The 11,302-nt window shown below is 40.6% G+C and overlaps 1 protein-coding gene across 3 annotated transcripts in view; it reads left to right on the top strand.

The window, feature by feature from the left end:
* Positions 1-11,302, top strand: part of MCM9 (minichromosome maintenance 9 homologous recombination repair factor) — a 48,066-nt gene that overhangs the window by 7,814 nt on the left and 28,950 nt on the right. For all 3 annotated transcript variants that reach the window (XR_014183784.1, XM_082049697.1, XM_082049698.1), the window contains exons 4-7: positions 908-989; positions 2,077-2,277; positions 4,759-4,884; positions 6,159-6,278. Coding sequence is in view for 2 of the 3 variants with exons in the window: in XM_082049697.1 (XP_081905823.1) it covers positions 908-989; positions 2,077-2,277; positions 4,759-4,884; positions 6,159-6,278 (529 nt within the window). In the remaining variant the exon portion in view is untranslated. The remainder of the gene's footprint in view (positions 1-907; positions 990-2,076; positions 2,278-4,758; positions 4,885-6,158; positions 6,279-11,302) is intronic.

Consider the following 11,302-nt stretch of genomic DNA (forward strand, 5'->3'; position numbering starts at 1 on the left):
GGGACCTGGGGGTCCTGGTGGACAACAGGATGACCATGAGCCAGCACTGTGCCCTTGTGGCCAGGAAGGCCAATGGCATCCTGGGGTGTATTAGAAGGGGGGTGGTTAGTAGATCGAGAGAGGTTCTCCATCCCCTCTACTCCGCCCTGCTGAGACCACATCTGGAATATTGTGTCCAGTTCTGGGCCCCTCAGTTCAAGAAGGACGGTGAACTGCTGGAGAGGGTCCAGCGCAGGGCAACGAAGATGATTAAAGGAGTGGAGCACCTCCCTTATGAAGAAAGGCTGAGGGAGCTGGGTGTCTTTAGTTTGGAGAAGAGGAGACTAAGGGGGGACCTTATTAATGTTTATAAATATATAAAGGGTGAGTGCCATGGGGATGGAGCCAGGCTCTTCTCGGTGGCAAACAATGATAGGACAAGGGGGAATGGGATCAAGCTGGAACACAAGAGGTTCCACTTAAATTTGAGAAGAAACTTCTTCTCAGTAAGGGTGACAGAGCACTGGAACAGGCTGCCCAGGGAAGTTGTGGAGTCTCCTTCTCTGGAGACATTCAAAACCCGCCTGGACATGTTCCTGTGCGACCTCACCTAGGTGTTCCTGCTCCAGCAGGGGGATTGGACTAGATGATCTTTTGAGGTCCCTTCCAATCCCAAACATACTGTGATACTGTGATACTGTGATTGAGCACCATCAACTAATTTAATGCCCAATCCAGTTTCAATTAATATCAGCACTGAACTTCCATTAATAAGTCCATGGCAGCTGTTTACTGTGTGAGTTTGGTGAGAAAAAACAAGGACTGACCTCAGTTTCAGGAGAGGAATGTAGCTGCTTAAGCCAGAGCAGCTATAAATGGCTTTTGAAAGGTGCTGTTCTTGAGAGTTTTTTTCATTCTTGTCTCCTAGGTCCAAAGACTGTCTGTTGGGAGCATCCCTCGTTGCATGGTGGTTATTCTGGAAGATGACTTGGTGGACAGTTGCAAGTCTGGTGAGGATACGGCGTAAATCCCATGTGTTTGTACTACAAGCATTTTTATTTTTCCAGCTGAGACGATTCTTTGCCAAGGAGGCTGTCAGTGCTGAGGGCTTGTTGAATGAGATACATTCATCTGTCACGTTGTTCTTTCAGCTTGGACGTTAGCATGGCAGTTGAGGACTATTCTAGAAAACGTCAGACATCCCCAATGTAATGTGTTGTGACATACAGAAAGAATACTGAGTCTTGATAGTGTGGGAACACCAGTCCTCTAGAGGAAATTTGCCTCCATCATCACACAGTGCGTGGTGCCCCTCTCTTGGTTCGGAGAGCTGGGTAACCTGGCCTCCTGCAGGTGGAAAAAGCTACTTGGCATTCAAAAGGAAAGCTCATTGGCAGGAGAACATGTGAAGAATTGTCAAAAAATCCTCAAATAGGCACATACCCACAAGCAATTAATCTCTGGTTGTATTTTCTCAGAAGAAAACTGTGGCCAGAACAAGTGATTCTGGAATTCACAAAAGTTACTGGAAGACAAATAAGTTTTGATTAATGTTTTTGTATAGTTAATCTAACTGAAAGAAGAGCTTCTACGGTTTAGTGTGTACTCCTCTTTTCTAAAAGAGGAAACAAGCAGAAGCACTCCTTTAAGAATTCACCTAACTTAAATAGAAGTAGAAAGACATAGCATCTTCCTACCACAGACATAAACGATTTACTTAATGTTTGTTTTAGACTTCTAATAACTGCAGGAGGTTTGCTTTTTGTTGCTGTTGTTTTGTTTGTTTGTTTTAACCTTATTAACTGAAACACAGGGTCTCATTGCATTGTTACGAGGTGGAGCACTGGAACAGGCTCCCCAGGGAGGGGTCACAGCCCCAAGCCTGGCAGTGTTCAGGAAGAGACTGGACAACACCCTCAGACACATGGTGTGAACTGTGGGGTTGTCATATGCAGGGGACAGGAGTTGGACTCGATGATCCTTGTGGGTCCCTTCTAGCTCAGGACATTCTATGATTCTGTGATCATGCATTACATCTGACATATCTGCATATATCGAGTGAGATGTTATTTTACTAATATATGTTGTTACCTCCAGGAGATGACATCACAGTGTATGGAGTGGTAATGCAGAGGTGGAAACCTTTCCATGAGGATGCACGCTGTGACTTGGAGCTTGTTTTGAAAGCAAACTACATTAAAGTAAACAATGAGCAGCTAGCAGGGGTTGTAATTGATGAAGAAGTCCGAAAGGAATTTGAAGACTTCTGGGAAAAGCATAGGAATGATCCCTTAGCAGGTTAGTAGTTGAAAGCTTATAAGTTGGACATGTCTTCAGATGTAAGTGAAATGAGGAGTGAAAATACAGTGACCGAACATGTTTTCCCCCCATTATCCTATCCCACCACCCTTTCCTCCAAAACTGCATTTTTTCCCAGTGCAGGAATATGAAATTCTTACTTTAATATTATTGAGAAAAAAAGTACTGAGCATACTGCATTGATCGTCCCTCTTTTGAGCTTTCTAGTCAAGTGTATTGTGGAACATTTAACAATAAATGAGAAATAATGTAAGTATCAGAGAAAAAAAAATGTTTTATAATCAACAAAGGAAAAGCATACCTTGAGAAGAAATAGTGCGGACCAGATCTGCTTTTAGTCAACATAGCTGTTGACGTTGGGACAAGAGATCTGACTCCCTCTCTCTGCATCCCAAATTAAGCTGTGAATCTTTACCACATAGTTAGCACATCTCATCTTTAACTTGACTCTTGGATGCCTAGACTCTTGATTAAGTGCTGTGGAGCCTCCTATCAACTATGAGAGAGTCTCCCAATTCACAGTGGCTTCCAGAACAGCCAGAGTGTTCAGTACTTTGGCTCCTAAACTTATGGTCTGCCGTCAACCACCTAGATATGAACCAGAGTTGTGTCTGGAACTCTGTCTCTCTCCATAACCTGAGTGCCTCCTCCTGAACTGCAGGGAAGCTCAATGGGCTCTGTAGGATCTCTGTTGGTGAACTCTCTCAGACTAACGCTCTGCCTTTTAAAACCCTGAAAAGGGCTTAGTCTTTCTTCTTAAAAGACAAACAGGAGGAAAAGCAGGTGGGAATGTTGCCCATGTCAGAGCACTCACATAAGAAATTGGAAATCTTGTCAATAGCAAAGATTCTTCAGAACGCCATTTCCTGGAAAGCAATTTAATTGCTAGCTTCCTGCTGATGGAATGAGAACGTTTCTTCTTCCTGCTGTTTAGAATGAGAACATTTCTTATCGCCCTGGTTAGAACTGTTCGGAAAGTAATTCAGGAGGTTCTTTGAAAGCTTTCTTTGAGCTTCATTTAATCTTCCATTCTCAGGACAATTTTTGGAAGCCTGCAGGGAGCAATGTGGTTTTATGCGATATTACCCATTTAGAATAAATAAATCAATATGAAGTGGCTACCAGAAAATTGAGGTGGAAATTAGAAGGACCCTGACTGCCTGAGATGTCTGTTTCAGGCCGTTTGTCTGACTTTGAGTCCCCTCAGATGTGGGCAGAGATCAAATTTGACTAAGGCATCTAAGACATAGGCCATTTCCCAACAGGATGTATGTACTTTTGCTGTTTTTCAAGAGATAATCATAGTTACTACTGAATTTTATGTCGGTCAGTTCCTGATGCTGTATATTAGATGTCCTGAGGAAGTCTACCATGGCCAGACTCTGAGAGAACTTACATAGGTGACTTTATTTTTTCTGGATACCAACTAGGAAGAAGCAGAACTGCTGAGCTGCTCAGCACTGACAACACAAATGAATCTGAAGTGAAATAGAGGCAACTATGGAGTTAAATCTTGAGTTATGCTATGGCTGACCAAAGTTTAAAATATTTCATTTTTGCACAAAGATGTGTTAATTCACTCAGAAGGCGTCCACAAGAAGCACATATGCCTCAAGTCATCTATTTGAGCCCAACATATTTTGCCAGTACCGTGTGCTTACATTTAAATTTAAAACATGAAGTTAAGTGGGAGTAGTGTGTGGCGTTAAACCTGTGATCCCTTATGTGCTGCCAGTATCAGAATCTTGGAGGACAAAATTGATTGTTACACACCTTCCAAGCCAACAACATTATCAGAGCAGATTGAAATACTCTGTTGCAGGACAGGGACTGTGGTAGGGAAGAGGACAGGGTCAAAGGAGACCTTTGACACAGAAAGATCAAAGGAGATTTGAGACAATTATTAGAAAATGAGCCATGCTATGAATGCACGGGTTTCAGGCAAAATACTTTCTGTGTTAGAGGTTTTCTTAGTTTTCTTAAATGTACAGCACACCAGTTTTCAGGGAGATATTTTGAAGTCTAGGAAGTTTTAAGTTTTTATTCTTCATAGCCCCAACACTTTAATCTGTGAAACAAAATAATTTGCATGATGGCATTTCATTAGTGGCTTTTGTCATGATATCCAGACCATACATTCCTTAAAATGTGATATGATTGGCGTTGCTGCTTGTGACTGTGCAAGACTGAACTTATTTGTAATGAAAGAAGTTTGGATCAAGCAACTGCTTTGGGCCTGATTTAAAGAATAAAATAATAATTTTAAAAAATCTCCTCCATGCCCTGTTCTTGTTCAGAAAGCAGACCCAAAAGGTACACATAGGACTGTGGATATAGGACAATTATTTGTCAGCGTACATGGAACTTCAAGTGTACATGGAACTTCAAGTGTACATAGGTGTCCAAGGGAAACCAAGTTTTACTCTTGGTGTTGAGTGCCATTTTTTGCTCCTGTTCTAGGGAGGAATGAAATTTTGGCTAGCTTATGTCCTCAAGTTTTCGGGTTGTACCTGGTGAAGTTGGCCGTAGCCATGGTGCTTGCTGGTGGTGTACAGAGGACTGATGCTACTGGAACTCGAGTCAGAGGTTAGTATTGTTTCTAATAGTATCTCATCCTCTCTAACAGTTGTTCCCATCCCTGTCTTCACCCAGATCCGTTCCCCCCTCCAAAATCAAACCAGTAAGGTTTCAGAAGTGTAATGATCCCATTTTCTTGAGTGAGAACAATTTTTGATTAATGTTGAGTATTCTTCCAGAATGTCAGACAAATAAAGTGGGTGTCTAGACTTCCTCTTTTTATTTTAAATTTTCCCAAATAAATCCCAGTAAAAGCAGGCATTCAGGATTCCATTAGGTAGAATATTAAAAGCAGCTGGTTTAGATAAAACATAAACTCACTTTTTATTGTATAAGTGACGTTTTGAAATTATTTCTAGTAGAATATTCCCAGCAGTATTTGGCATCGAAAGACAGAATATTAATGTTTCCTTAATGTGGATCACGGTAGTACATTGAAAGGAAAAAATAAAGGATTCATTTTACTTCCTAATGCCAGATTTTTCCATCTGTGATCGTCAGCACATCTCACTTAGTTCTGTTACTGTAAGTTATCTGCCTGCTGATTCTCCTTCTGTTGTTATTAGATGGCAAATATGCCATGTGCCAGGTGGTACACAGGTCATAATCCATGTAGGTCATAATAATTCTAAAAGAATATCTGTGTATATACAAATACAGGACTTTTTCTTAATGCCCTAGTAGCTAAATAAGGTTAGAGCTTTTGTATTGGAAATGAAGTTGTATTTATAAATGTTTTGTTGAAGACAATGAAATAATTTTAGAGCACTTTAGTGAGATTGTAGTAGCCAAATTATTTACTTCTGTAATTGCATTGTTTTGCTATTACTACATTGTGTAACTGTTGGCAATGTAACAGAATTAGTTAAGAAAAACAACCTACTGATTTTATTAGTCCTTTTCCCAGTAATTTAAGTAACTGAATAGTGGAATGATAACTCTGGTATCCTTCTGTTTCATGTCCAAGAGTGAGTTGAGACTGAGAAATTAGTATCCTAAAATGTAAGAACTCACATTATGGGAAGTATGTCAAATACCTGCCAATACTTTTAAAATATTTAATTCTAAATATCTGGTTTGGGTGCAGCAATATGACTGGATGCTTTTATTAAACAATATATTTATCAGGCCCAATAAATAGTACAGTCTTAAACAGAATTACATATTGTAATGTATATGTAGTACCAAACTTGAGGTGAATAATGAGAAGTATTCAGAACATTTTGTGTATGTCTTTCTCTGTATATGAACCGTATAATCCTACATCACTGTTTTCCCTCAAGGTGAATCACATCTTTTGTTGGTTGGAGACCCAGGTACAGGGAAATCTCAGTTTCTCAAGTATGCAGTGAAGATTATACCACGGTCTGTGCTTACTGCAGGAATTGGATCTACGAGTGCAGGTAGGTGCTTCTTTGTTTTTTTTGGCTGGAGTGTGTTTATATAGAGGCTTTCTACATATATGAACCTATGTGCTCAGGTGGTATGAGCACAGCTGAAGCAAAGAACTGCTGTGGAGGCATATGAGGCTTGACATGACTCTGCAGAAGGGCAGGACTGCCTTTCTGCGGTATCACTGTAGTGGTGTGATGAGCTGCTAACAGGGAATCTTACAAGCTTCACCCAGAGGCACCTCTCGCTGCTTTGCCAGCAGAGGATGATCTGGACCTGTATTTTTAGTGTTCTTCCCAGCTATGACAAATCTGACATCTTTCCAGAGCTCACACTGTGTGATGGGCTAGCATCGTTTGGTTTCTCCTGAACAGATACTCTTCTCTCTTCTGCTCTTTTATATGTTCTGGCTGGATGCCAGTTTGAGTTCTGCTTACTTTCTGGAAATTTACCCCTGTGCGGAGGAATTATTTCTGACTCATAAAGTTCATTTCAAGATGGTTTCAGTGAGCAAGATTTTTTTTTTTTTTGGTTAAATTTAGGTATGTCCCAGATGGCTCTGAATGCCAGATATCTTTAAAAACTTTTCTGGGGACAATATACAGGGTCAGGTTACCTCTGCAAATTACTTTATTTGAGCAAATGCCTCTATTACTAGTACATTCAAAATGGCAAAATAATTAGGGACAAACCCGGGTGTCTCAGCTAGCATGTGTAACCTGAATATTTCTCAGATAGTGCTGCTTTTCATTTTATGTCTGGGAAACAGCATTATTTATACATGGGAAAACCAGAGAATAAACCTTTTCCAGTTCCGTAGCTATGTGTATGTGTGTATCCTGGGTCTTCCGTAGCTGTGGAAGTGGAACATGATGGTGAACATACACACTCTTGTGTGCAGGGCACTTGTTATGTATGAAACACGTATGCTTCTGGTTTTCTATGCAAACTGTTGACAAATAGGTCTGGAGAGAAGCCAGAGAGAACATTTTGGCCCAGCATAACCTTTTCTCTACCTTTTGCTCTGTGTTAAGAACTGAGAACAGGCTGGATAATCGAAATTTTGCTAGGGGACTGTTGGTGACCCAGAGTTAAATTTTGCCAGGCATTTCAATTTGACCTTGCTCACTTTTGTCACTCGTTATCTCCATGTGTCAGCTGCTCCTGGCCTCTGATGTTGCTGTTACCTTCTTCACATCTCCCTCCTGTGCTTCATTTTCCATATGATCTGCTTTCCAGCTCAGCCATGATAGCTACCTTCAAAGACATTTCCCTGAAAACCAATGTTGCAGTTTACAAGCTTACAGTGGTATGCGTGTGATAGAATCAGCTGTAATGATGTGTAGAGGTGGAGTTTCATTTGTGAAAGGATTGTCTTGGATATTTAGATCATCTACATTTCATTTAAATATTCCTTATATTTTAAAAAGTTTCTCTCTCTTCGTGCCCTCTGCTCCTTCCCAGAATCAGAGAGCAGGTGCACCAGATTTCCACCTTAAAGTTCTTTAGGACTCTTACTAAAGTGAAACTTGAGTCCCTAGCAAGAAATCTTACTAACTCTAGATTAATTTCAGGGAACCTTTCTATGGCTAGAACTGCTGGACTAAAACATTAATTTCTAGCCCAGGTGTTTGGATGTAGTTTGAATTATTTTCTTTGCCTTCCCTGTGCAAGGAGTGTCTGACTTATGAATATATTTACAAATCTACCTAACACTGATTTTGTCAACTTGCTCTTCATGCAGAAGCTCCAAATGATGAGTTGGACAACTATTAAATTGTTTTACTTTCCTTGTTTTAATTGCACATTTAAATTAACCAGTTTCTACTTTCTCATGAGAGTCCTAATGCATGTTTTTCCCTCCAGTTCTACTTTCAACTAGTTACTTACTTTATATAAAAAACAGTCTGGATTGCAGTTCAACTGTAATCCCAGAGGCAGCAATTAACATAGGCCAAAAGACACACTTGAGATTTGGTAAACCCTGGAGAAGAGCTAAAAGCTCTTAGATTTGGATTCCCCTTTTAGAGAAGACCACTGATATGTAACCGACCTGTAGTGAGATTCTGTGCATTAACACGTTTTGTACCCTTTACCCATCCAGTACTGTTTTAGGACATGAGCTATTTATTATATCAACCATAGAATTAGAATCTACTTCCAACACTATCAAATAAGTTTTCCTTGGTTTTCTGTACAAGTATGTATTGGTACAGGACAGCGTATTAGATCATTATCATTTTCCTTGTGCCAAAATTCCCTTTATTTCCTGCTGTACCTTGGGTACTATGTGCCTTGAGATCCACTGTGATGCTTTGGGCCCTGCAGTGTCATGTGTTCACTGCAGCCCATTACCCCATCCAGACCTACCTGGAACTGCCTCACAGAAATTCAGAAAACAGCAACATCATAACTCTGCAGCTTAATTTGCTGTTGGGCCTCTGCTCTTTCAAACAGGTTCCTGCCTCCCCCAGTGTTTTTGAAACAGAGTCTGTGTTTGCCTCCACTCTCCAGATAGCGTTTCTGAGTTTGTTTTATTAGGTTGCCTTTCTTGTAAACACTTAGAGATTTTCTGTTGAGAGTTCTCTGCAAGTTCATGACTTCCATGAGGAACCAGGGCTTGTTCCTCCCACAACTCTTTAGTGAAAGTTGGCAGCCAGGCCAGCACATATTCAACAACTCAAAGGCAAAAAGTCTTTGACCGCTGTAAGACTTTCTGATTTGTAAATAAAAGATGGGGGAACCATGTGTCCCACTGTTTGGTTCTGTCTGCACAGTGTTTAGTTTTATAAAGGCCTGGTTCATTCTCCCCCAAAGTCTCTGGTGTGAGAATGACAGGGATTCATTCAGGTGCCTTTAATTTATATAAATTGATACAGTTTTTCATTAGAAAAAAGAGACTTGGTGAGGTTTAACCAGTTCTCTCTGTTGGTTCCTACCTTACCACTGAGTTTAACCAACTGTTTTGCAGTCCCTAGAGCTGTAGTGCTACTTGTCCATAATTGCATGAGATAACCACTCGTACAAAAATATTTCATTTTCCCCTGGAGCTTGAGAGCTGCAGCAATTGAGTGGTATATCTCACTCCATAGGGAAAAGTACCAACAACACATGTCTGCTGCTTCTGGATCTGGAGCTTGTGGGCACCTGGGCCAGGGTTATTCTGCTGCTTCCTGGGGCATTTTTGGCTGTTCAGGTTTCTGCCAAGTTTTGTTTAGTGGTGTGTCCCTCTACAGATAGACTGCTTCAAGAATTTTGTGAACTGTATTTAGAACAGCATGTCTAAAAATCTGGGAGACTATCAGCTGTTTCTCCAGCTCTCCAGTTCTGTGCAATATGCCCAAGCTGTATGAAATGCAGCCTTCTGGTTTCTTCTCTTACAGCTTCTACAGAGCCTTGAGAGTACTGCATTTCTGCTGACATTTTGCAACATCTAACATTGTCCATTTCATGCCAGCAGCTGTTTGCCACTGTTTTTCTCTTTTCATTGAAGGCAACTAACTCAATGGGAAACATTTTTCTTTTGACAGTAAGCCTTCCCCTCCTAGGCAGGCTTCAGGTGCCAACAGTTGTCTCCCTTCTGAGCTACTGTGGTTATTGTAGCAAAGTTCTGAGTTGCTGCAGTCTTGAAGACTGGTAGTAAGGGCTGGCTTTTTCAGTGGAGCTTTGTAATCACTGGAAAGGTTAAATTTCACCAGCCTTCATTATGAGGGAGCTGAAGCCTTTCTGCCCCCATCAAGCTCAGACTGTCATAGTAATTCAGATTGAAGGTGATGCATGAATAAATCACTATGACTCTAAGATGAAGGGACAAGTATTTTTCAAGCTAAACACAAAAAAAACACCCACATTGTTTTTCATCCCTGATGTTACCTTGTCTGAGCTGTTTACTTCTTTGTACATGCATAACCTCTGATACGTGTTATGACAATCTTCTAGTGGAATAAAGTCTATCTAGCTGAGGTAAAAATACAGTGAGATGCATCACCAGTCCTGTCAACAGGATCTGTAGCATTCTCTTGCATCTTGGTGGACTCTGCAAATGGTAAACTCACCTTTCACCTTGACATCATAATGCTGTGCTGTCTACAATAGCTGTGTATGTGTCATGTGTACAGCCCACCTGTTTCAAGACTTTCAGAGATCAGGGAGATGCCTTATATGCACTGTACCTTTTAATACTAAGATTGTGCTGTGATGTTTCTTGATCAGCCTCTGGAGCCTGCAATCTGGTCTCTCAAATTCTGTATCTCTGGAATGTGATTTTGGCAGGAAATGTGATATTCAGAAGAGAGTGTGTATGGACTGCTGAGATCTGCACAAAGTTGTAGAAGGCCTGAGGGGCATCCAGTCTCTTAAAAAGCATAGCAAGACCATTTATCTTGCAAAGATCATGAGGTGCTCTCATGAGGTGTGGTTGTTCGGCAGTTTTCACTGAGCACAGTTGGGTTATTCTTTTTCCTGTAATTGGTGGGTCAGGTATATCTAGAATGTGTTAGTATATCAGGTAAGGTAGTGCCAAATTCCACAGCAGCATCATGCTATCCAGTCTCGCTTGAAGCTTATTACACCTGAGTTCCTTTGCACAGCTGACTTTTATCCTCCCAAACAGAACAATAGATCTTTGCTTTCTGATTTCTCTAAACTAATTGGTTTTCTGGGTGAGGTAGTTTTTCTGACTGTATTTTGTAGTTGATTCTGCAATAGTAGTAATACAGTTTGCCTCCATCACTTTGTGTCATACACTTCTAAGCAGCCCTCATGCTACTGATGGATGGATTCTGGTTACAGCTTGTACTTGTGTGAATCTTCAATAGGTACAAGGGTTTGAAATACTACTACAGTAGCCTTAAGTCAAGGCAGGCTCTGTGAGCCTGTCAGTCTTTTAACAGACGACAAAGTTATTTACATGCTTACATTTAAGCAATATCTTAAATACATTTATAAATAGGACAATAAAGTGCATGAAAAATCTCAAAATGTCACTGCAGACCTTAAGATTGCAGTGTAATTGAAAATCAAAAGATATTTCTTA

This window comes from Streptopelia decaocto (assembly GCF_964273445.1).
Source record: "Streptopelia decaocto genome assembly, chromosome: 3".
NCBI classification, from domain to species: Eukaryota; Metazoa; Chordata; class Aves; order Columbiformes; family Columbidae; genus Streptopelia; species Streptopelia decaocto.